We start from the raw sequence: 26,637 nt of genomic DNA on the forward strand, positions 1-26,637 counted from the left end.
GGTAGGAATTCACTTCATCTCCTTCTCCCCTCGCTGGCTCCCCAGAGTGTGTAGGCAGAGTGAGCTCAGCTTTCCCAGGTGGCATCCACGTGCTGGTCTCTTGGGGTTTTTCTCTGTTATTAAACCCACAAGCTTCCGTCCCAGCTTTGACACCCTTCACCCCCAGAATGGTAGCCTGACAGGTAAAACATATCGGTGCTTTCCGCTCATCCAGGCTCACCAGCCTCTCATAAACCTGCTGCATGGCCATGTGGTTGTTTCACGCTGACACCAGAATGACCCTGTTCCTCCCCTCATCTCTGCCTTGATTTCAGAGACGCCTGTTCTTCCCTCAGTTCTTCCCTCCTTCCTCTATGTTTCTTTTTTGTTTTTCTTGTCACTGGGAACGTTTCCATCCCTCGGCTTTTCAAAGGAAGGCTTTCCTTCTGCATGTTGCCATTCTCCTTATTTTCCTGGGTGCATTGGACCAGTCTGAGACAGATGATGTTTATTTATTCATCATTTACAACCAATCTAACTCCGAACAAGACTTGAGATAGACACACAGCATGAGGTAGCTAAAACAGGGCCACCAGCAAACGATAACGCTGCAAAATCCATGGCATCACAGACAACAGAGGGATGGGTGTTTGGTACAGTGATGCTTGGGTAGTCTGTATGGCATATCGGAGAGTCCCAGCTCCACTGGTGTTTCCAGCTTCTTGGTAATGCACATCCTGGGATTATCAGCAGGTGGATCTCTGCCGCCCACGTAGAGGAGCCTGATGGAGTCCCAGGCTCCTGCTTTCCATTTCATTGTTGCAGGCATCTAGAGAGTGAACCAGCCAAATCACTTCCAAATAACTTAAGATTAAAAAGTAAGGAAGAACAGTCTAGCAAAATAAATAAATAAATAAATAAAAATAAATGCCTCATAAGGTTGGCTGTTGCAATGAAGTACAGACTTTAGTGTTGAGATTCTTGGCCACCGAGGCAAAAAGGGAGCTGGGCATTGTCTAACTTGGCACATAACTTAAGCACACGATCTTTATCCAAAAAAAAAAAAAAAAAAAAAAAAAGGAGGGGGGAGGAACCGGTGCTGTAGTGTGGTGAGTTAAGCCTCTGTCTGCAACACTGGCATCCCATGGCACTGGAATAGAGTTCTAGCTATTCCAGTCTCATCCGGCTCCCTGCTAGTGCTCCTGGGAAAGCAGCAGAGGATGACCCAAGCACTTGGGCCCCTGCACCCATGTGGGAGACCTAAAAGGAATTTCTGGCTCCCAACTTCAAACTGACCCAGTCCTAGACATTGTGACCATGTGGGGAGTAAACCAATTGATGGAAGACCCGTCCATTTGTCTCTCTGCTTTTTTTGAAGCTCTACCTCTCAAATAAATAAATAAATCAACTTTGTTTTGTTTCGTTTTTCAAAAAAAGAACTGAAAAAGAGAACCCCACTTCAGGAAATATTCTTTTTTGGATGTGGCAGGTTGAGTCCAATGGGAACTCTTAGACATGTCTGAAAATCTGAACAACCCAGAAGACTTCCAACAATGAGCAGCAACTATGTCTAAGCCAATTGCTGGCTGTGCACTGAGCAGTCAGTCTTCCCGAGTCATGTGGTCCTATCTGCACATGGCAGCATTCAGTGTACAAAGTGTCCCCTCCAGCTACACGAAGCATCCTGATCTACTTCTTTTTAAAGACATCTTTGCTTATTTATTTATTTATTTACTTACTTGAGAAGCAGGATGACAGAAAGGAGGAGGAAAGAGAAAGAGAGAGAAGAATCTTTGATCTTCTGGTTCACTGCCCAGATGGCTACAATCTCCAGGGCTGGGCTAGGTCAAAGCCAGGAATTCCATCCTGGTTATCTCATATGAGTAACGGGAGCCAAATTACTTGGACCATTTTCTGCTGCTGTCCTGGGTGTATTAGCAGAGAGCTAGATAGCAGAGGAACCAGGACTTGAACTGTCATCTCGACATGGGATGCTGGCATCGCAGAAGGCAGCTTACTGCACTGCACCACAATGCCAGTTCCTCTGACCTTTTCTTACCCCAGTGAAACCCGAAGCCCATGGCTCCCAGCCTCTGCACATCATAACAGAGGCCTGATGTGTCACTGCTTAGTGGCTCAGGCAATGTCACCCTGGTCTTGGAGACTCACGAGAGAAGTGACTTAGTCCAGGAACTGTGTATCCTGAGAGACTTGAGATCCCAGCCCAGCCCTGACCCAACAGCACTGGTACCTAGCAAGTTAGCCACATGGACTAAGCCTTGGAAGTATACAATAAGGATGATGATAAGAATGGAAATGTTTGACTGTTGAACTATAAACCACTTGAGTGGAGCCATGGGAGCAGGCCCTACATCAGGACCCTGGGATGGTTGGGAGGCTGGGTGTGGCTTCTCCCCTTATCTCTCCCCTTCCCCCAGACACAAGAAGGAAAAAGAATATGATAACAATGGTCTTATCCATTTTTCTCTAGCCCTTGATCCTTTGCGCCCTAATCAACTATGTAAAGATTATCAACAAAATTAAAATGTATAGGAAAAAAAAAAGAGAATGAATCTGCTTGGTGGAGCCTGAGGCATCGATAGCACCTAACTCTGTGGGTGCTCTAGGGTCAGGATGATGTGCATAGATCATAGGGATGGGGAGATAGGGACTGCACAGGTTAACCCACCATGTGCAATGCCAACATTCCATATGGGCACCAGTTCGAGGCCTGGCTCCCCCACTTCCAATCCTGTTCCCTGCTAAGACCTGAGAAAAACAACACAGGTTGGCCCAAGTACTTGGACCCCTGCACCCACCTAGCAGACCCAGAAGAAGCTCCTGATTCCTGTCTTCTGTCTGACCCAGCACTGGCCATTTCGGGCATTTGGAGAAATGAGCCAAATAATGGAAAATTCTCTCTCTCTCTCTCTCTTCTCTCGCTCTCTCTGCAATGACTCTCAAAAAAATAAGTAAAGCTTTAAGAAAAACAAAAATGAAAAGACAGAAGTCAAAACTTCAGATGCTTAACATCTCATACAGCCTCCTTCCCACTAGGATTCTCATCTGGAGAATTACTGGCCCAAAAACACGCCTTGTTGCTGTGTGATCCATCAGGGAAGCCACTGACCCATCCCACCAGCTGCATCGCCAGTGCTCAGGGCCCACATGGGGGTCCTCTGGCAACTCTACTGGGCAGTCCAGGATCTGGAGATTTTAATCAGAACAGAAAGTTCCCACACACAGAAGATTCCACTGGCAGCTGCACCCCGCCCCCCAGATACTTTTCTAACTTCCTTACAGCAATTCTTTTACCTGTCTTTCAAAAGTATGTACTGCTACTCAAAGCTAGAAGAGAAGGTTCTATACCCGGTGACTGTGCCCAGAGAGATAGGGCAGATACAAAGGGTACACAGTGAGTTGGGAGCAGAGCTTGGTCCAGACACACCTGGGACTCTGCCCGATTCATTCCATGGCAGTGCACGTGGCCCGGGCAACCTCGGATATCTTGAATCTGTGTTTTGATAAGCAGGGCTCTGATTGATCAGGGCTGCAGGATAAATTTAAGCCACCCTGTCACACCGCCAAGTACAGGTAATGCGAGTTCAAGAGATTTATGGCAAGGGAACCAGAATATCATATCCTCAAAGCCACAGCCCGGTGGCAAGGACAGCAAAGACAGCAGAAGCCAGCTGCAGACCACACCAGGCCCCTTCTTGGCATTCCTCTGTGCTTTGGGCTCACAGGCAGAGGAAACAGCATGGTGTTTGAAAGCTAAGCTGTTACTTTTAATGTTTGAATTTTTACAAGCAAGAAAATTTACACAAGAAGAAAGACTTTGAGATGTGTTTCTGGCCTTAAGAGCATCCGGGTAGTTGTTTTTGCTGCTCAGGCTAATTACAGTAAGTTCAAGGCTGTTGTTAGTAAATTTACATCAGGTTGATGAACAAATTTAGCTTCCCATGACAGAGTTTACACCTTTAAATAAGTAAACTTCACTCTCAACAGCCAATATTATAATAAATGTGCTTCTGAGAAGGATTAGAGTGTCAAGGTTACAAGGGTGCACAGCTCATTTGTTTGTTTCTACTCAGTTACAGAGACAGAGTGGGAAACACAGAGATCTTCATCTGCTGGTTCATGTCCGCAGTGGCCCCAGTGGCCAGGGCAGGGCCAGACCAAGTCCAGGAGCTTCATCCACATCACCCACCTGAACTTGGGCAAGGGCCCAAGCCCTTGGAGCAGCTGGGATTCCAGCCAGTGCCCATTACCGGTTTCCAGCCTCAGAGTTTGCAGCTTTGCCCGCTATGCTGCAACACCGGCCCTGCAAGGGCCCAGTTCTTAGGAGACGATCATTTTGGGCCCAACACAATGGCTAAATTGGCTAATCTTACCGCCTTCAAGTACTAAGGTCCCATATGGTTCATATCCAAGCTGCCTCACTTCCCATCTAGCTCCCTGCTTGTGATCCGGGAAAGCAGTGAAGGATAACCCAAAGCCTTGGGACCTGTACCCACGTGAGAGACCAGGAGGAAGCACCTGGCTCCTGGCTTCAGATCGGCACAGCTCTTAACCATTGTGGCCACTTGGGGAGTGAACTAGAGGATGGGAGCTCTTTCTCTTTGTCTCTCCTCTCTATAAATCTGCCTTCCCAATTAAAGGATGAAATAGTAGATCTTTTTTTTTTTAAATCATTTCAAGGAAAGTTTTGTATGCATTTGTGGTAAACAGAAGGAAATTCAAGTGTATTATAGTGGAACAAAGGACAAAGACATAGGAAGACTAAAAATGATATGGAAACTGTGTGATATGGGAACTTAGATGCAGCTATGGGAGCCGGAAAACCCAAATAGCAGGTGTGTGAACAAGATAGCAGTTCATTTCTCATGTAAGTCAAGTCAGGAAGTTAAACTCCAGATTAGGAATGGCTACTTAAGAGCAGTGATCAGAAATATAAGTTAACTTTGTATCTCGTTGTTCTGTCTCCATGAGTAAGAATGATTCAAGACGTTTCATTGTAACAAAATAAATAATGTTAGGATTATTGGAGCAATAATGATAAATCATGACCTCAAATGGGGCAGTAGATTCCTTGTAAGGCCTCAGGCTGGCTTCCTGGGTTTTCTAGGTTGATCTTTCGAGAGACAGACTGGCCCACCTGCCCCCAGGAACTCATTCTGACCTTGGCCTCTTGGCCTTGACCAGGCCAGACCCTGCCCCCTTGTAGGCCTCTGCCCCCTCAGGGATGTTTGATGTTTGTGCTTGAGGACCAGTGTGCTGGAGCCTATGGTTTCCCCACTGTTGGAATTGTAGCCCCACTCCCAGGGCCACATTTATCTTGAGTCCCTATCATCATCCCACCCCATTTGATATCAGATTCTCATCACAGGGGAGTCCATACCCATAAGCCAGGCTGGACTATGCCTTGGGAGGAGGGCAAGAGGCAGGCTGGCATGCCGGGGCCCCGCATGGGGTATGAGGAAGGACACTGGGCTTGCCCATCATCCCACAGCTCAAAGCTAGCACTCTTGAGACCCAAGGGCCTCCTGAGGAGGTGGCTGCAGGGAGAGGCTCATGTGCAGGAACCGTGTCACAGCCCCCGGAGCCATCGATCAGTTCTGACCTCCAGAACCAGGACTTTACAGGTGGGGCCTAGGCGTGACCTTGACATGGGGAGACGGTCCGGGCTTTCTGGCCCTACATCTAATTGCAGCTGTCCTTTAGAAGGAGGCTGAACACACGTGGAACAGGAGAAGGTGATATGAAGATGTAGGTGGGCACTGGAGTGGCTCAACCACGAGCCAGGGCATGTCAGCAGCCCCCCAAAACTGGGCAAGGTACAAAATGGGTTTTCCTGCAGGAAGGGGCACAAACCCTGCCAGCACCTTGACTTTGGGCTTGGGGCCTCCAGATGCAGTGGTTGCTGTTTGAAGCTACTAGGTTAGTGGCAGTGCCTTCCAGCAGCCCTGGCAAAGAGCCCCAGGCCCAGGAATCAGTACTTTCTCCTGCTCTCTAGTTCTTCAGCGCCCTCACTTCCACCCCAGCGCTTTAGACAGTTGCTGCAGGAGGACTGTGAGTTCTGACGGTTTTGCTCCCAGCTCATTTCACTGCCAGAGATTGGAGCGTGCACGTGCTTACATGCCAACAATGGGAAACATGCAAGGGAGGACGCAGGGTCGGCCTTGCGCTTTGGCGCAGAGCTAGGCTCAGCCGGTCTGTCGCACTGAGCCAACTTTCATCGGGAGCTCTGGATGCAACCCACTATTCTTCTGTTGCAATCCACTGTTCCCTGCGCCTCAGATGCCTCTGGAAGCCTTGTCACCACTTGTCTCACTGGCCCCCCTTCAATGAAACCCTAGCATCCACGTCCCCTGGTATCTTGCTTGAATCATGATGATGTTCTTTGGGGCTCAGTTACTCAGAATGTGTTTCATGGACCCGTAGCCACATCACTGCCAAGCACTCACTTAAAATACAGAATCTCAGGCCCCAACCCAGACCTGCTGAGTCAGAATCTGCATTTTAACAAAAATCTCAAGGGAGCCACATGCCCACTCACGTTCAAAACCACTGACCTGGAATGTACCCTTTGACTCCTCCCATGCCAAGCTGTCTGTAGGAGCCCTCCCTCCTAGGGCAATCTGGGCACAGTCCCACCACCCACTCACACAGGAGAGCTGTCACTATAGCAACCAGCTGAGGCTCCTTCTCAGCCCTGCCATGTCCCTGGCTTCAGTACCTACAGGCAGGGTGAGCCTGCAGTGGGTATTGCTATAGAAACCAGCACTGGGCAATGTTACTATTCAGCCAATATTCCTTCACTCAAGAATTAGGAGCTGCCCAAGCCATGAGCATCCAAATTCCTCTGCAACCCGAGCAACAGCCACCAAGATGAAAAGTCAAGGCCATGCAGTGTACAAAGGCAAGGCCTGAGCCACTGCAGAGGGAGCAGTAGCCTCCCTCCGCACTGCTCCAGGTGGCCAGGCCCCTACCTGCCTCTCGCCAAGAGCAAGGCAGATGGTACTGAATGCCAGGCAAAGGGTGGGGCGGTCCCTTAGGATCCAAGGCCACCTGTATCAACCCATTCAATTCTTAACCCTCTGTGTGATGTGCTCCCTGCAGCTGCTGTGTGACACAAGCACAAACATGGAGGCTCAAGAAAACACAGAATCATTCTCTCATAGTGTGGGAGGCCCCAAGTCTGACATCTGACTCCACCTGGCAGCAAGGCTTGGTTCCAGCCAACTGGTGATAATCTCAACATCCCTTCCTTAATCAAATGTGCAAAGTCCATTTGCCAGATAAGGCACCATTCACAGTCTCAGGGATTAGTGTGGTCATCCTCAGGGGGAAAACAGCACCACTATTTGGTCAGCCAACAGTTCTGGAGTGGGTCCTATTATATGCCCGATTTCTTGATGAGAGCACCAAGGCAAAAAAAAAAAAAACAAAACTGTAATACCTTGTTCAAGGTCACCTAGCTAAAATGGAGAGCTGGAGTCCCAACTCCTGCTCAGTCTCTCTACATAGCCCATGATGCTTCTGACTGCTACTATGGACACCCTCCCAATAGCTTTAGACTCACCGCTGACGTTAGCTCGCAGCACATGAGCCAGATGCCTTCGGCTCCCTGCAGAGTTTGAGCTTCTCAAGTGCAGAACGCAACCTGCAGAGTATTGTTGGGTGAGGGACCCTTTGCTCAAGTGCCTTCAGAATGCGCAGGACCTAGGGCCTCTGGGGCCTGGGGCTGCCTCAAAAAGCAGCAATTTGTTTTCTCACTTTTCTGGAGCCAGGACATCCCCAAGCACATGGTCAGCCAGGCTGGTTTCCCAGAAGGCCCTGGGGGTCTCAGCTTGCAGATGGCCGCCCTTTCTGTGTGTCTTCCCACGGCCACCCCTCTCTGCACATCTGGCCCTCTGGGTCTGTGGGTCCCAGTCTCCTCCTTTTTACAAGATGCACCCTAACGTCTCCCATCTCCACAGGCAGTCACTTTGTGAGTCCTGAAGTTAAAGGCTTCCATATAGGAATCTGGGGGATACGACGATGCACAGACTCCGAGCTCCGGGACAAGGCAGTGCAGTGTGAGCTGAGCCCAAAGCCCTATGCATGCCCTTGCTCTTGGCGGGCATCCTTGCTCTACCCTCCTCCCACACCCCAGCAACTTCATCAGTACCCTGACTTTGCGGCTGCTTTGGCTTCTTGTGGCTGATGTAACAGGCCGCCATGCACCTGCTTGGGGGGAACAGTTCTCAAGTCATCCTACTCCTGCACTGCAGATACAGAAGGGCACAGCCAGGGGGCGCTGGGCACAACCCAGGCATGGGCAGGTGCATGCTTCTGAAGGCTTGCAGAGGAGAGTCCATCTCCTGAGCTGCCTTCCTAGCATCCCTCAACTCCTGGCTCCCTCCCCCATCTTGATAGCCGGTTTGCTTTGCTGTCGTGTGCTTCTATCCCAGATCTGCACCCATCTCCCTCTTAAGGACCGACCGCACTCATGGGCCACCTGAAGAATCAGGGATGGCCCTCCCTTCCCTGGATTCTTGTTCATCAACATTCTCAGGTTCCAGGGAATCAGATCTAATTGATATCTCTGGGGAGCTTCGGTAACTGCCCTCACACGTGTCCTGGCCACCCCATCTCTTCTAGCTCTTCAATGTGGAAAGGGACAATTAAAAGATTATAGCTCTGCAAGACTTTGACAAGAAAAGAGAAAGGTCTTATCTGTCCCGGTGCCTTTGCGCAATCTGCCCCCATTGCCTGGAATGTTTCTTCCCCTACATACATATGTGAATGACTCCTATTCAGCTTCGAGGCTTTGGCACCTGGTTAGAGAGGCCTTCCAAGCAGCCTAGGCTTAACCCTGTGTATTCTCTGTCCTGGCATCCCGACACTGAACCACTGAGCACAGTTTGTGATTGCTTTCTTATGCATGGGTTTCTGTGTTGTTTTTTTTTAAGATTTACTTTATTTTTATTACAAAGTCAGATATACAGAGAGGAGGAGAGACAGAGAGGAAAATTTTCCGTCCATTGATTCACTCCCTGAGCGGCCACAATGGCTGGAGCTGAACCAGTCTGAAGCCACAAGCCTAGAGCCTCTTCCGGGTATCCCATGCAGGTGCAGGGTCCCAAGGCTTTGGGCTATCCTCAACTGCTTTCCCAGGCCACAAGCAGGGAGTTGGATGGGAAGCAGGGCTTCTGGGACACGAGCCAGCATCTGTATGGGATCCCATCTCTTGCAAGGCGAAGACTTTAGCCCCTAGGCTACCGCACCAGGCCCTCTGTGTTTCTTTAAAAAATAAAAATTATCTATGTATTTGAAAGAGAGTGAGCGAGCAAGAAAGAAAGAGAGACCTTCTATCTGTGAATTCACTCCCCAAAGCGCCACACAGGAACCCAGAGTTCCATCCTGATCTCACACATGGATAGCAGGGCCCCATGTACTCTGTTGCATCCCCAGTTGCATTTAGCAGGGAGCTGGACCAGAACCAGATCAACCAGGCCTTAGAACAACTGGGAACAGTATGGGAAGCTGAGGTTGCGAGCAGAAGCTTAACCCCCCCGTACCACCACACCAGCCCCATTTCTATGTTTCTTGTCTATCTCCCCAGCGAGACTGGGTAGCTCTCTGTATCCCAGACTCTGGGAGAGGGCCTGGAATGCAAGTGCTCCCTAAAGAATGGCTGGTTAATATGAGACATTGATAGCTGACATTTTATCAGTGTGAACTCCTGGCTAAATCTTGCCTTTAGTCTTGTAAGATCCTTGCTGTAAGTGCAATTCAACATCCCCCATACCCAACCGTGGCCTCTATGTGTCCCCATCGCTAGGACCTCTGTGGTCTTCTCCCCCAACTCCCCTTTGCCACCACACAACCGGCAGCTATTCTGACAGACTCAAGGAACAATAGCATTGCAAGGCACCAGGCAGGCCCGTGTCAGCCAGCCAGGACCTCCCTGCTAATCATGTGGATTTTTTATCAGCACACAGCCAAGGTCATTCATCTCCTAACATCCCACGACTGCTTTTATGTTTCTGTGGCCAAGCTGAGTAGTTGCCACCTGAAGCCTAACATGTTTGGCCCCTTTATATAAAATAAAAGTTGCTGTGCTCTGCCATGGGCCGTGTCACCCAATGGTGAGATGGTGACAACATGGTGGAGGAGGGCGGTACAGAGTCCTACAGTGAGTCACTGCCAGAGCCACACTGGAATCCCAAACCAGGATCTTCCCACATCCCATCCCGTTTGGTACCCAGCTTCCCAGTCCCTGAGGCTCACTCCTCTCCAGCTTTCTCGTCCCCATTCCAGCTCTTCCATCCCCATACGTGAGTCTGGCCTTGTAGACTTCCTGGAGCTGACTCAATTGTCCAGGAAGCCCATCTAGGTTTCCTCTCCCCTTCTAGAACCTTCAGTTCCACCCAGGAGCCCTCCTCAGCTGTGGTGCAGGGTTAGGGGATGGCTTCCCTGTTGCAATAGACTGTTTTGTGTGTTCATCTCTGTCATGGGGTCAGGGATGAATGGCTTGCCCAGAAGTCCTGCAGGAATGTATGCAGATGCCCAGGCCCCACCCCAAGGTCTATTGAACCCAAACCTCTGGGTATGAAATGAGGACCTTTGTGATCTTTTATTAAAAAAAAAAAAAGATATTTTATTTTTTATTTGAAATGCAGAGTCACAGAGAAAAGGAGAAACAGAGAGAAAAAAAGAGAGAGATCCACCTCTCATCCATCTTTCACTCCCCAAATGACAACAGCTAGGGCTGAACCATTCCAATCTGAAATCAGGAGCCAGGAGCTTCTTCCAGGTCTCCCACACGGGTGCAGGGGCCTCAAGAACTTGGACCATCATCTGCTGCTTGCCCAGTCTGTAAGCAGAGAACTCGAATTAGCACATATATGGCATGCCAGTACAGAAGCTTAACCCACTATGCTGTGACGCTGGCCCTGACCTCTGTAATCTTAACAAACTCCTGCTTTGAGGCTGAGAACCAACAGCCTAAGAACCTCTCCACCGGAGCCCTGGTCACTACACGTAAGTGGAGAAAAAAATACTAGGGAGCAGAGTGCTGTTCTCTTAAAATATACATGGGGAGAATGCAACATGTTCTGGTCCTGGCCTTCTCCACTTCCTCCTTAACTCAAAGCCTCAGAATTCTCTTTCCATCTCCAGCTCTCCCTCCCCCTCCCCCCCGCAAAAAAATCACAATAATGCTGTTTCACGCCCCATCCCCCTCCCCCGAATAGACAAGATAAGAAGGCTTTTTTAATGAGTTGCTGGCAAAGAATTCATGAGCTTATACACTATTGAGGTCAGGATGACGAAGAGAAGGCAGTGTTGAAAGGAAAGAAGAAGTGCATAGAAAATTCCAGAGGAAGCCGGACTCCTGGGGGTTCAAGATTTCTTATTCTGAAGCATGCCAGCTGAATCAGTAAGGTTTTGTTTTGAAGGCAGCAGCTCTTCTTCCTGCTTCTCTTTGGGATTCATCAGGGGCTGGCTCGTGCCTTGGGCCTCACTGGGCATGGAGCATAAAAGGCAGGAGTTGAAGAGTAGCTGTGGGATAGAAACCCAGCCCCCATGCTGGAGATGGGGCTGGAGAGCTCAGGGGCCACCCAGCCCAGGGAAGACAACGGGGAGGGCACCTCAGAGAAGCTCAGAGCACCGGGGTGGGAGGAGGAGAGGCCAATTTCCAGCCATGGTGATGACAGAGTGACAAGAATGGGCCCTGCTCACCTGAGACCACGGACCCCAATTCAGTTCCAACTCAGGGCGTGTATATTGAGTGCCCGATTCCATGTCGTCGATGGAAAGAATGGGAAAGTGAGAGAGACAGCCTAGCCAGCAGGCGGTTTCGGGCAGATGCACCTGGGGAGACTGCCCCGACGGGCCCGTGGGCTCAGATGCTCAGTACTATTAGTGTCACTCAGTAAGAGATTGGTAAGTCAGCATCTGTCTTGTAACCATGTAGTTGCTGAGTCCTGTAGGCCACCAGGCACCGTCCTGGGGCTGCAGCAAGAGAGGTGAGCCAAGTGGCATATTCCATAGGGTGTGTGCAAGGCCAGTGGGAGCCCTCTGGGATGAGGGCTATGTGGGGTGGAGTTACAGGTGAAAGGCTGATGGGGGGAATAGATTGGAAGGGTGTGTTGGGTGTAGGTTGTTAAAGGGCCACCAGCCTTACAGACAGGAAATGGAGCTGCATGACCAGGAGTGAACATGCAGGATGCAAGGCCAGATTGACTCCCCAGGGAGGGTAACAGGTGCATACTGGGAAGTAGGATGAGCGCGTTGGTTATCTTCTGGGCTGAAAGCACGTGGCCTACCTTAACCTAATACCTAGAGTCCGACTTGGTCCTTAACCTCGGTAAATATCATCTTCCTGATCTGTGAAATGAGTGCACACATAGCTGGCTATTAGGTTGATCACAGGCACTTGGGTGAGGTCATGGATGGGGTTCATTGAGATGAATGAACAGACTAATCTGTTGGAAGTCACTGACTCTGGGAAAACTGGACCTGCCCCCCCAAAATGCGGGAACCTCGCACCACCCGAATTCCCCAAGGATGCACCATCTAATGACCACCCTCCTCTCCAGTTCCACAATGAGGGCAGACAAGAGAGGCCCCTTGACCATACGGCATACCCTCACCGCCCTAACTAGCACACCTGACACACCCCTTAGCCTCCCAGTGTCCTGGGCGCTGCTGAATAGTAAGGAGCCTGTTATGTCTGCCTAGTGCATTCTCAAATGGTGACTTCCTGCCCCGCCCCCCTTCATCGTAGTGGCCACCTGTCGCGATGATAGCCTTGAACTCCATGAGACCAGGAAATCTGGAGGGAAATGTATCCAGGGAATCTGCATTTTGACTCCTCCCCTCCCGACTAAGCCAGGCTAATTCCCAGGCCCTCTGACAATTGCTTTAGGACAGAAAATTCTTTTGAGTGCCATCCCAAGACCAGCAGCACCCATTTCAGACTTCAATGTAAAAATGCAAGTTCTAGAGTCCAGCACTGTGGTACAGTGAGTTAAGCTGCCACCTGTGATACTGGCATCCCATTTCAGAGCCAGTTTGTGTCTCAGGCTGCTCTGCTTCCAATCCAGCTCCCTGTTAATATGACTGAAAAGGCAGCTGAGGATGGCCCAAGTATTTGGGCCCCTGCCACCCATGTAGGAGACCAAGATGGAGTTCCAGGCCTGCCCCAGCACGTTGTGATCAGTTAGGAAGTGAGCCAGCAGGTGGAAGGTTGTCTTTCTGCATCTCTGTCACTTTACCTTTCAAATAAACAATTTTTTTAAAATGCAAGTTTCTGGGTGTCTCACCCAATCCACTAAACTAGAAATTCTGGGAGCTAGGGGCCCGGATCCCTGAATTTTGAGCAAGCCTTCCAGCCCGATCTGATGTACATTCAAGTCACGGGGGGTGGGAGGGTGTCAAAAACTACCTGTGCCCAGCAGTACTCTGCACCAGCTCAGTCAGAATCCCAAGACAGTGCTCAAGTCTCCAGGAGAGTCCTTCAAAAGTGCCTTGCCCCCAACATGCCACCCCAGGGACTGATCCTGTGAGGGCCCAGTTCACAGTGTCTAGAAGAAAAAGGGAGATGGGGCAAGCATCTCGACCTTGCAAGGTTGCAGGCAGGTCATGCTTAGCACAAGCTGGACCCCCACCCAGATCCCATTAGCAGCTGAGCTGCCTGTGGTTCGCACAGAGTCCCAGATGGAACCACACAGCCCCAGAGCACAGCTGTGCTGCCTACTCCTGGGCCACTGCCCAGCCTGGCTCCCAGGGGAGGCTGATGCTGGCCTCACGCTCTTAGTGCCTTTTCCAAGCATTCAGTCTTTTGGCAGCACCATGCTTGGGCAGAGCTGAGGCCTGGGTCAGTTCCAAAAGATGACGGGGAGCAGCTGAAGGTGGGATTGGACCCAGGATCCCTGAGCCCAGGAGCAGGAAGAGCCGGGCCATCGCGGGCGTTTGGTTGGCTCCAGACCCTGTCTGTGCTTGGTGCTTTAAGTGACTCATCTCCTTGGTGTTCACATGATCGCTGCAAGGAGGGATCCCATTCACACAACAGTGACAGCGTGTCCTCTCCTAGGCACATTATCCCCCTTATACAGATGGGGAAACTGAGGCCCAAAGAGCCCAGAGCACCCGCCCCAGGCTCTCCCGTGGGGTCCGGATGTCTCCAAAGGCTCTCCCCCTGCGCCGGAATTCAGAGGCAGGGGCTCCAGGGAGTAGCAGGGCTGGGTGCAGGTGGCTTGGGGGGCGGGGGAGGGGGCTTGGCGCGGTATCCGCCCCGCTGAGCCACGTCGGGAGGAGGGGCCGGGCCGGCAGGCAGCCCCTGACACCATGGCCGCCCTAACCGCGAGTCCCCGCGTCCCTCCTCCCACTGCAGGCCCTTCCTCGTGCTGCCGCCGCTGATGGAATGGATCCGGGTGGCCGTGGCTCACGCCGGCCACCGCCGCAGCTTCTCCATGGACAGCGACGACGTGCGCCAGGCTGCCCGGCTGCTGCTGCCCGGCGTGGACTGCGAGCCGCGCCAGCTCAGGTAGGGGTCTTGCGTGTGCGTGCACCTGGGGTGGTGATGGGGCGGGGAGTGGGGGAGGAGCCGGACCAGGGGCGGCCGGTGCCTGGAGAGTCCCGCGGGGAGCCCTGGGGAGCCAGGCTGCTCAGCTACTTCGTGGGGCGGGAGCTCCGGGGATAGATGGCAACGCATCACCCCGACCCCCGACCCCCGACCCCCGCCCTTGTGTCTCTTCCTTGTGCGCGCTCTCCCTCCTGGCTCTCGCTCTCCTTCTGGTTTCCAAGCAAGCTTGGCGGCAGTGTAATTGCTATCTAGCTATGCAAGGAGGGTACAGGGCCGCTTACCGAGCCCTGACCCTGTTCATGCCTGAACCTGGCCGCAAGAGAGAAGTGAGTCACGTGCTGCTTGGGGACCCCAGACCTGGGGTCTTTTAACATCCAAAGCAAGAGAAGTGAAGCTGCCCAGTCAGGAGAGGCATTACCAGGCTATAGACAGCAATGACAGAGAAAATACAGCAGCGTGTGTGTGTGTGTGTGTGTGTGTGCGTGTGTGTGTGTGTGTGTGTGTGTGTGTGTGTGTACATTCCCGCGCAGGCACCCAGGCTCTCCTCGCGCCTTCCTCGCTCTGCTTCTACCTGCTGAGAATTCATTCTCTCTCCCAAGTTCCCAAGGCCAGGTTCCTGCCACACCACCTGCACACAGTGGGGTGGGGCAGGGGACAAGTGTCTAGTATAAAAGGTGGCCCGCTGCCTACCCAGGGCTTGCCTCTGTGCCCAAGCACACACGGGAGCTGAGCGCAGTCCTCAGTGCTGGCTTTCTCAGGAAGCTGGGTACCACCCTGAGTGCTTGACACGGATGACTGCCCCATATAATCTCAAACGCCTGCGGAGTGGCCACTGCCCTTCTGTCCCCTGCAAAGAAGGCAACAGGGGAAAGAGTAGATGGGAGAGAGACGTGCCCAGGGTCACAGGGCTATGAGACCGGGGGCATCCAGATGTTCTAAGCATGGGCTTCGCTGCCTCCGGGTTTTTCTCTAAGTTGTCCCTCCTGGCTGGGCAACTGCATCTCTCCCTATTACCCGGGACAGCAGCAGGTGTCAGGGAGACGCGGGGGGAGGAGGGGCACAGCTGTTTCCCAAGCACCTGCTGCGTGCTGGTTACCCCCTGCAACAAGGGCTGGGTGTTCATTTCTCGTCTCCTTTCCTCGAGCCGCAGACTCAGGAACACATTTCATCTTTCGGGTTACAGAGCAGGAGTCTGTTGCCAGGGCATGTGGTAGATGCAGATGCCGGGCCAGAGGTTCCCCGTGGCTCACCTTGTACAGCTTGGCCTCTGCCCACCACACTGTCCCACCTCCTGCTTCCTAGGGGCCACCGGTACCCACTGCACCCTGCTGCCCGGTGGCCCCAACCTCAGCCTGGCGCTGCTGGGTTGGAGAGAAAAGAAGATGACGTGTCTCCTCAGAATGCTCCCTGGTTGGTCCTGCTCCCAGGAGACCGTGCAGCTTATGGGTCAGGAACCTGGCCCCCAGCACCCTGGGGCCTCACTGCAATGCTAACACTGTGATTAACTGGTTATGCCACCTCAGGGGACCTGGTTCACCTCTCTGGAGCATCCTTTTCCCACAAGTAACATGGAGGGATTCACTGCGCTGCCACTCTCTCCCTGAAGTTGGGGGTTGTGAACAGGAAGCTTCAGCACAGACTATGCAAGAAGCAAAGATGTGCCACGAAGCAGTCCTTTCTAGCCACAACCCCCAAGTCTCTCCCACCCCTGACACAACAAAGACTACACAGCAAACATTGCTTTTTCACCTGGGGAGGCCAGGAAGCAAGCACTGTGATCCAGAAAAGTAGCCACCTCATTTTCCAGAGGTGACGCTCAAGACCCCACATCACGCAAGTGTTGGGAGGCAAGCAGGATCCACATATCAAGCGTGTGGTTTCTCGGTCCTCCACTCCAGACAGGTCTTCCCAGGGGACCCTGGTGGTCCTCCTCCTTTGTCTGTTCACCGCCCCCTAGAGTGTATGTGAGCCCAAGGGCCACCATGTCACTCATCCAGCAGAGGGCATGGATAGGGAACAGGTGCATGCCAGTCTGACAGCCGCGCTGTTTCCATCTTGACGTCTGTCCAGGCAGAGGCTCTGGCCCTGCATTCAGGACAGAGTACTGGAGGTGTGAAAGCCAAACTGCTAACACTTGCAAAGGAAGCCCCTGCTGGATGAGCCCCTGGGCTGGCTTTGGTCACACATCTCTTCGATTTGTTTGTCTCCCAGTTGGGAATTTGGAATAAACAATATACTCATTGGTGATTCCAGCTAAATGGTCATCAGATTTGGAAATGGTTTTCAAAGAAAAAAAATTTAAATATCCCATTTGCTTTCCTAAATAATATGTGTTAGATTTCCAGGTTCCACTGACTATAAAAATTGAGTGCTTAAGCAAATAAGCAACTTTTCTGGAAAACAGCACCTATGCTTCAGTCTGTCAACACACAGAAACTTCTCTGTGTGCAATTTCTAGTCTCATTCCAAGTGACATCAAGTAGATGTCACTACCTCCAGGTGACAGGACCCCCAAAGTTGTGTTCATCCAGACACGAAGCAAAATGAAGGTCAGAGCCCTGCTCTGTACCCTAGACCAAGAGGCCCCTCGATGCCCCCAACAGCTGGGCAAGGCAGACTCTGTGATCCCATTTTCAGACAAGAAGGCTGAGGCTCATGGGTCTGTAGAATTTGTCCAAGGTTACACAGCTGCTCAGAGGCACAGCTAGTTTAGGATGGAGAACTGGGCAAGAGGAAGCAAATGTACCATCTCCTTCTTTCCCCCGCCCCATACCTCCTCTCCCAGATGTTCATCCTAGAAGATGCTGGGTGGGTTCTGAGTTCTGACATAGTCGGAGCTGAGCTTCCCTCTTTAATATCTAGCTCTGGCAGGGTGCGGAACCTGGGCACCCCGACACACTTGGGGAGTTGGTGTCAGCAACTGCCAGTGTCAGCACTGTTAGCGCACATAATCACCCACCAGCTGGTGGAGGTCGCCTGGCGGGAGGCGGCCGGCATGGATGCTGGAGCCGGGAAGAGGTGAACACTGCACGGGCGTGCAGCTAGTGCTGCTGCGGGTTTTCGGTGACCTTGGCCAGAACTTGGCTTTGTCTTTGGCTCAGCGACTGTGCAGCTCACCATGGTGATGGGGAATTCAAGAGAATCACAGGCGGATCCTCTGCACTTCCTAAGCTGTCAGAGGTGACCCATTTATTCTTCCTTAATTAAAGTATCAGGTAATCTAAACCTGGGCAATTCACCCAGCCCTGCTTTGTATTCTTGTCCTTGGGGAGTTGAAGAGGTGGGATGAAGGGAGGTGTTGGAAGAGAAAGAAAGAAAGAATGGTGAGCATCTCTTGGCAGGTTCCTATTTTCTTCCTTGTCAACTGAGAAACGCGAAGGGAAATTTTCCTTGTTTTCCTTGTGGTGGCAAGGGATGGGTTTTCTGCCTAGCAAGGGGTACTCCGCAGTCCTCTCTTAGCTGGTAAATGTCCACTGGATTTAGGGGCCGTTAAAAGCAGGAGCTCACTGCTTAGAATGTATGATCTTTTGGCAGCTGCTTCAAACCAGATCTTAAGCTGGGAATAGAAAAGCTTAGAAGTAATAACCTGCAGAGTCTCAGAATGGAACCTGGGAGCCTTGCATTGCTGCATTCTTGGCCTCGTGCTTTTGTTGTATTTATCAAGCACCTACTATGTGCCTAATCCTTAACAGTCTTATCAATCAGGTTGGCAGCTTTCCAGCAGGTGACCTTCAGCAAGTCACCTCCCCCCTGTCTCACGGGGCTTGGCTTAGCCTCTCTGCAGACGGGAGCGTCAACTGCTTCCTGGGATGTGGGATGGAATTGCACGAGCTACATGCAGTCCTTCCTGAGTCTCCTGGGCACCTTTTGAGGCTAGAGATTTGAGTATTTGCCTGGTGTGGACCAAATTAAGTCCCAAGGTGAATGTTGAACACTTGACCTGAAATGCAAATCCCAGCTGGAAGTTCAGTTTCATTCCCCAAGTATGTATGATGAGGTACCCATGGCCTGCCCAGGCCACACAACAGAGAGCGGATCCTGTGCTCACAGTCAGTACTAACTCTTGGTGCCAAAAGGTACAGCATGCTTCAGCTATCCATCCAGAACTGTGGCTGTGCTCTGGCAGAATACCAAAATCCAAATCCACCTGCAAGTGCCTTATGTAAAACAGCCTTGTATTTACACATCATCCTCTTGTAGGCTTCAAGTGGTCCCTAGGTTGCTTGTGATGTCTCATATATTATATTATAAATATTATAAATGCTGTATAAAGAGTTGTTACAATGTATTGTTGAGGATATCATTTACAAGGAAAGAAGTCAGTACCTGCTCGGTACAGGTGCAGTTTTCATTTCTGAATATGTTTGCTGCACAGTTGGTTGAGTCCAGGGCTGTGGAGTCTGCAGTGGGCAGGGGAGGGAGGGAAATGGTGCCATCTTTCCCTTCTCGGAATCCATAGATACCAAATTGTCCTGGGAACAGGCAGGCAGTCAACATCGGTGGACAGTGACCAGGAGGGAGGCTGAGAGCTTGAACACCACAGCCAAGACAGAGAAATAGAAGGGGCAGAGAAGACCAGGGACTAGAAGGACGTGTCAGTCTGTAGCAGTTCTGTGAGCACCTCAGGACCTTGAAGGAAAGGGGCCAGTTTGACCCGAATCTTAAAGGAATTCCTGGTATCCAGTGGAGCTGGGAGCTTATGGAGGAAACTGGGGTGGAGGACAGAGAGGATCCGGAGCTGTGTCTAACCAGCCATGCGTCTTGAGCAAGTCTGTGAAGACCCTTGAATTCTGTCCTCAGGCTGCCTCTTCCTTCTCCTCTCCCCTGCAAGATGCCCTGCAGAAGCCAAGCACCTGGACCCGGCTCCGCGGGGTTCTGGAAAGCTCCTCAGCTCCTCCCAGATCAGGAGCTACTTTGTCCTCTCTCCTTGGGTGCCCTTGTCCTCCTACGTCCCGTAGCTGCCCCACAGATGCTGTGCCAACAGCCGCTCCCTCACCCCACACACATCCAAGTCCACGCTGCAGGCCCGCTGTGACCCAGTTGGAGCCGCTGCCTCCTTCGTGCTGGTGTCAGTGCATTAGTGCCTCCTGAAAAACCAGGAAAGTGCCCCTGCCTTGATCCCAGGGGAACCGCTCTGGGGCCCAGCTGCCCTCCCCTTGCAGGGTCAGGGACAGGACACAGGGCCTGCTCAACAGGCCAAGTTAGTGAGACAGCCTCACTCTTAGCACACACCCAGCACACCTGCCACACGGCTGTCCTGATGTGCACTCGATGGGTGGGAGGCAGACAGAGAGGTCCCCAGGCAGTTTCAGAAAACCATGGGGACTGCTCTGATGACGGGCAGTGCTGAGCTCAGCTGGAGGAGACGTGCAGTGTCCCCTCCCCGCAACCCTGTCCGGCCCCTGCCCAACAAAGTCACCACTGGATGGGGCACAAGCAAGGCTGAATTCAGCCCAGAAGGGATGTTTTATGGCTTGCCAAAGAACTTGAACTGTGGCCTGGGAGAGGGAGGAGCTGTCACGATTTTTTAAGCAGGGAATCGGTTTCAGATCATCAGATTCCTGTTATTGGAGGGAGGGGCCTTGGCCGTGTGGAAGATGAGCCATGGCAAGCTGGGGTTGGCGAGCAGGCCTGCAGCCGAGCAGTCCAGGCCGCTGGGCTGAAGGCAAAGCAGCAGGGCCAGAGAGGCAGCGGGAGTGGCAGGATGTGATGACAAATGTGGCTGACAGTACTCCGTGTCCCTGGTGACTGGGAGAAGGGGGTTTAATGGATAGCAGAGCTTCTGGCGGAGGTGGGTGGTGGTGAGTTGCTGAATGCCCAGAACTGCTCTGGAAGACATGAGTACAATGATACATTCTGTGTTATGTATATTTTATCACAATAAAGAAACTAGCCTGGGTGTTCTCAAGTGAAACAGGTGCAGCAGTGGAGAAGGTGTAGGCCTGGCTGGTGTGTGCTGTGCAAGCTGGGGTGTCTGAGGAAGGCTGGATGAGAAATGCCTAACCAGGGCTGCCTCCAGGGAACTGGGCTGCCAGGTGTCCCAGGGATGTTGCAACAACCCATGCCCAACTAGGCTCCTTAAAAACAGTGCACATTCATGGTTTCTGCATTCTGGAGGCTGGAAGAAATGCAAACCAAGGTGTAAGCAGGGTGGTCCTCCCTCCCAAGCTGGTGGAAAGGCTCCTTTTGGCTCTAAGCAGCCCTGGACATTCTTTGGCTTAGGGCCACGTCATTCCAGTCTCTTCTTCCATCGTCACACTGCTGTCTTCCTTCCATGTCTGTTCACAGATTTCCATCTTCATACAAGGACAGCAGTCAGACCCCATATCATGCTCATGGGTAGCAGAGGTTGCAACTTGAAGCCAGTCTTTTTAGGGAACGTAACCCGTAACACAGCTAACACGGGGCGGGGTCAGAAGTGAGAGATAGCCAGGCAGGGCTGTTGGAGCCTGTCTCCCATGCAGGCTTCCTCACTCTTGAATTTGTACTGACGGCTACCTGTGAGGTTTCTAGCTGAGGAGCGTATGCAGCCAAGGATGCCCCTCACAAAACGCACATGCATACAGGCAAAGCAGGAGAAATCCCAGTGGACTTGACTTTGAAGGTGTTGGTTCACCTTTCCAATGTGAGTCTTCATCAGCCCCCTTCAGCAGAACAGGGCTGCCAGGGAATTGAAGTCCCACACTGGCATCTGCTTAGAGAGGAAGCAGAGGGTTGAAGTTAGAGACACAGACCCTGCAGCCTGAAAACCTGGGTTCAGATCCCAGCTGGACCACTTTCTCACTGTGTGACCTAAGACAAGTATCTCACTTCTCTAGACCTTCCTTCCCAAATCTGTAAAGCAAGGATAATAGTACTCCCACCTTCTGAGGTAGTGAGCAGGACTGAATGAAATCACCAGTAAGCTATTTAGCACAGGGCTTGCACCATCGTAACATGCCATAATTAGCTTCACTCTTATGCCCTATGGTATGGACCATGAAAGTTGGCTCTTCCTGCTTGCCAGAAACAAGCCAGTGGTGAGATAAAGACTTGCAGGGCAGCCAACAGTAGTGTATGAACCCAGACCTGGGGTGTAGCCCAGCTGGGGTCCAGTGAGTCTCTTGCACTCCTGGGACAGACAGCCTCCCAGGTGCAGGAAAACACAAAGTCAAGGCAGACTGGCTGGGAAGCCACCCTCCTCACCCCTGTGACACCACACATATGGCATGGGCTTCCTGTGTCCCCTGATGTCTGAGATTTTTGAAAGCCAGCATTGACTGATGTTTGGGACCATGTCCAAAGCAAGTGAACATCCATGATGGTTACATCCGCCAGCATAGGTGAGGCCATGGTGGGAGGAGCTGGAGGAGAAGACAGGTGTAGATAGCAAACGGATCCCCTGATTGGCTGAGCTGTGTCCCAACTGAACAGAGGCTAAGGGAGATGCTGGGGGCAGGGAATATTTCCAGCAGAGTCACAGCTTAGATTTATCTCAGAATGGAAGGCTGGGCAGAAACTAGCTGCCTGGTATAATAATGAATAAAGAATGAGTGAATGAATGATGCAAATAGTTGTTACAAGGGCTGCATGGTGCTGCAGGTGAACTGACTCGATGCACAAAGGCATGTGCCCAAACATGCCGCAGGCAGCCGAGCCTGCGGGACTCAGGAGAGAGGGTTCGGCTAAGGAAGGCTTTGATTGACGGAAGGTGTGGGTGTGAATGGGATGACCCAGGGAGGGGGTGTAGGAAAGGAGGCCATGAGGGCCAGGTGGAGAGGTCAGGAAGTGAGGCAGCTGGTGCCCAGGGAGACCCTGGAGACAGGCCGCCAGAAGCCAAGGCTGCATCATAAACAAAGACACAGACAGGGCAAGGAGGCCACTGAGCCTGGTAGAGAGGGTGCCGTCGGCATGCCTTCCAGCAGCAGCTTCGGCAGCCTGGGGTGGGCAGAAAGCAGATTGCAGGTGGCAGACAGTTTGCCAACACTTGGAATTTGCTCCCCAAATGTTTGAAGCAAAAGAGAAGCGCATTGGTTGTGTGCTGACAGCTACACAGAAAATCAAAATGGTATCGGGGCTCCCTTCCAAACTGGGGCTTCAGCTCGAGTTTGCTGTATGGGCTGTGGCTGCCTGGGACACAGGGATTTATTTATTTTTTCTTTTTATGATTTTTGTGGCCCACTTTTGAGTCTGTTACATTTCTACCCGAGGTGCTTGTGGACTCCTATGCCAGCAAGTGTCTCTAGCTCAAGGTTGAAAACATTTGTTGCATGGGCACATTGTCTTCCATTAGCAATGACCCACCGCAGGCTTATGGACTTAGGACAAAGCCAGGACACCAGTGCTGTTGGTGACAATGAAGGAGTGGTTGCCATCCTTCCAAAATCTCATACTCATCCCAGCACTGGGTGTATGTGTGGCATTTCCCCCAAGTCACCTCTTTGCATCAGTTCCTTAAATCATCGTATGAATGGTGAGGAAGCACCATAGCGGTAGGCTCAAAAGTCCCCTTGAGCTCTTCAAACTATTCAGTGTTAGGGTGAGACATCCCATGTACATCCTGGCAGTGACCCGTGGGTCCTTTCTCACGTCTCCATGGAAATGACCAGGGGCGTAGGAGGCCCAGATGGGATCCTGATGTCCCCCAGACACCACCCCATGCAGCTATTTCCCTGACTGGAGCAGGAGCTTGCCTCTGCACACCTGAAGACATGGGCACTCTGGGAGGCTGGGAAAGATGCCCGCAGTGACATAGACCGGTTGATTCTTTTGGAACCTGATCTGGCTCTGCCTGCGTCCTCCGCATTAGAAAGGCAGCACCAATCAGCGACCCAGCAGGGACTGTGGCAGTCACCTTTGCTACAAGCACACAGGTACGTGTGCAAAGGCTCGGCCTCCAACCTCAGCTCCTCTTAAGAATTCACTCACAAGGTTGCCCACCTCTTGCACCCAGCAGCACTGGCAGCATGGTCGCACAGCAGAACTTGCTCTAAAGGCACAGTAGAGAAAGACTCTGCCAAATGGCCAGAAGTCATGCACAACAGTGAATCTGGAAGCACAGTTCGAGACCATACCCAGCCAGGCATTTCTTAGTGATGAGATTGGCACCAACACAAAACATCCAGTAAGATTAGAGGTGACCAGAGATGTAGAGTAAGTGAGCATCCTTGTTAAATGGCACTGGAGGGGATTACGTCCATTCTCATTATTTGAACACACACAAGTCTACCCTTTAAGTCTGTACCACAGTCAGACGCTCCCATGTGGGAACAGGCAATGCGTGCAAGAATGTTCCCAGGCACAGTGTTTATAACAGTGACAGGTAGAATAAACCAAGCCGTCTGTGTAGCAGAGAAGGATGAATAAATTACGGTCTGTTCATGCCACAGAAAGCCCAGCAGCGGTGAGAAAAAAAAACAAAATCAATGAACTACATTCCATGGATAACTGCCAAATATTGTGAAAAAGAAAACAAGTTGGTAACATGTATATACAGTTTCCCAACATGGGAAACAGCCTAGATATTGTTAGAAACTCATCTATAGAGTACAGAGTATAAAGCAGGCTCAGGGTGATGAACGTCCAGTTCAGCAGAGGGTATTCCCACCAGGGTGGAAAAGATTTGTCATCAGGAGAAGCCAGGGCCTTCTTTGTCTCTGCAGTGCCTTGCAACTTCATCTGGGCCAGGGGCTGAGCATGTGGTGGCCACTGTGTAACTCTGGATTTCATGCATCCCTACAACAATTCCTTCACAATGAAAGTTATCTTCGTGGCCAGTGTTGGCCACAGCACATTCAAAAGGCCGGTTCTGAGATATTAAGATGTATTCTGTGAAAATGCTGAGTGGCTCCATCAATTTGGTGAACATTCATTTCAATAAAACTAATGTGAGGAGTGATTCGAACACCCCATCTTGAACCAGGCACAGCTTCCTACTTCCCCTTTCCCACAGCTAGCGAAATCTGTGGCCTCCCAGTTATCCACCAATGAGATGTAACTTCGTGTCTTACCTGAGAATCCCACCCCCCAAACCTATCCCCCTAGTCCCCACCCACCAACTTGTGGTTCAAATAATCCGAGTCACCAGTCCCTGGGGCCCCAACCACAGCCCCACCTCCCAACCAATTCCCCTTGTCCCTTCCCCTGCCCTGGCACCTCGTAGGAGATGTGTCCCCTTTAACCACCTCCCCCCCACACACACACACCCTGTTCCTACCCCGGTGGAATAAAAGTATCTCCTAAGCATCTCAATGCATCTGGGGTTTTGGCTTATAGTAAACTAATTGGGAAGAGAGGACTTGGCTGGGGGAATCAGCTGCACTTAAGAACTTTAAGTGCATGTAAAACTTAACAACTAAACAGGTTCCTTTTTGAAGTTCTCTGCTTTTCACACACTTGGTTTCTTGTAAATCTCTAAGAGGAGGTTTTGCTCTTTAAGAAGTCTTAGGGAACACAGCCGCACCCTGGAGTTGCTCTCTCACCATGGGGGCAGGCTTGAGGAGTTAAGATGGACAACCAAGTGGTCCCCAGATACCAAGTGGTCCCCAAAGCTTAACATATTTAACATGAGGCTCTCTATAGAAAAAACAAAACAAATATCAGTGTGCTGGCCCATCAGAGAGTGCTCAATGGGCCTGGTGTTGCTGACAGAGCATTTGGGGATTGTGACATTAACGTTTTGTCCTCGCACCTCTGGAGTTGACTTGTTTATTGGTGACATGTTTGAAGCAGTACCCAGAGGACAGTGGGTATGCCTTCATCATCATGAATATCCTGCACAGAGTACAGTCATGGTCACATAACACAAGCATGTGTCTCTGAGTTGGTGTAAATTTGGTAATCAATTGTGAGATGGTTTAATTAAGAAATAGATCTATCAGCTGCAATGGGCATGCAAGCAACCTGCCCCTGGATGACGTCAGAGTTCATTACTCTCCTTCACACAACAGTGTTGATGCAGATGATGTCAGGCACCCAGACACCTTCCCTGTTGTTGCTCTGTCTTCCCTTCGGGGCTGCCTTCCTCTACATGCACTACCCAGTAGAACTGTTGTCTACAAGAAGAAAGGGGAAGGGCAGAGAGTGTAAGAGAGTGCTCCGGAGATACCCTGTGTGATTGCTTAGTCCCTATTAGTCATTGCATTGTCACATGACCACATGTGGCTACAAGGGGATCTGAGAAATACAGTCTTTATCTGGGCAACCATGTGTCCCAGCTCAAAATTCAAATCCTAAAGAATCCATGAAGATAAAGAACTCTGGAGAATAACCACTGGTTGTCCAGTGACTCATTTCTCTGTAGGTAGACCTTGTTTTTGACTCTTTTAAATAAATGTGCCACAATGCCAAAGCCAGACATCCTTCATGCCTTGTCATCATTTTCTGTTCCAAGTAATAGAACAACCCATTCAGATATGAACACACACACTTCATTCTCTGGGATGTTGGCAGCCTCTGATTTTGACACAAGGTATTGGAACAGATCCAGAATTTCTGTTTTCTGGGAGAAGCAAAGACAGTGGATTTTGCTCCTAACTGGGTATCCACTTCTAAAGAGAAGGTTCCCCTCCTCTCGATCCCTCTTGCCACAGAGAGCGCTGACAGCAAGGGAAGCTGTGAACTCAGACTTGCTTTGCTTTGTCCAAGGTTTGTTTAAGGAGCTGGTTCTTCTCTGTGCTCCAGCATCCACATTAAACAGCAAGTGAGCACAACATTGGGGAACGCTTTCTCCTAGAACTTTGTGACTCTTGCGCGTTCCATGGACCGAAGCCATGTAATTTTTTCTGTTCCTTCAAAGGCACACAGAGATCTTAGGGTAACTTACCTCTACAGGAAATACTCTTAATGTGTTCCTCTTTTTTCTTTTTGATGCTCAAAGAAAAGGTAGGGATAAAAAGCCACTGCCTGGGGGACAGGAAGCCTGGGGAAGGCCATTTGGTGAAGGTCTCTTGGAACGCGGTGTTGAGGAGGGCACCGAGCGTGGGTGGCCATGGTATAAGTCAGGCTCCAGTCCTCTGCTTTGCCTTTTCACGATCCACTCCTGAAGGCACCATTTTGCTGTCACACTTCCACATTCCTCTAATGGGCACAGCTTGCTATGG

The 26,637-nt window shown here is 51.2% G+C and overlaps 1 protein-coding gene across 4 annotated transcripts in view; it reads left to right on the forward strand.

The window, feature by feature from the left end:
• The window catches only part of BTBD11 (BTB domain containing 11), a 259,542-nt gene that overhangs the window by 190,235 nt on the left and 42,670 nt on the right, over positions 1 to 26,637 (forward strand). For 3 of the 4 annotated variants that reach the window (XM_040985026.1, XM_040985042.1, XM_040985034.1), the window contains one exon: positions 14,366 to 14,518. In XM_040985026.1, the coding sequence (XP_040840960.1) occupies positions 14,366 to 14,518 (153 nt within the window). Of the gene's footprint in view, positions 1 to 14,055; positions 14,189 to 14,365; positions 14,519 to 26,637 lie in introns of those variants that run through there. The other variant, XM_040985051.1, reaches the window with a different exon arrangement.

This window comes from Ochotona curzoniae, unplaced genomic scaffold, assembly GCF_017591425.1.
Source record: "Ochotona curzoniae isolate NIBS_2020 unplaced genomic scaffold, NIBS_Ocur_1.0 contig_1014, whole genome shotgun sequence".
Taxonomy (NCBI): Eukaryota; Metazoa; Chordata; class Mammalia; order Lagomorpha; family Ochotonidae; genus Ochotona; species Ochotona curzoniae.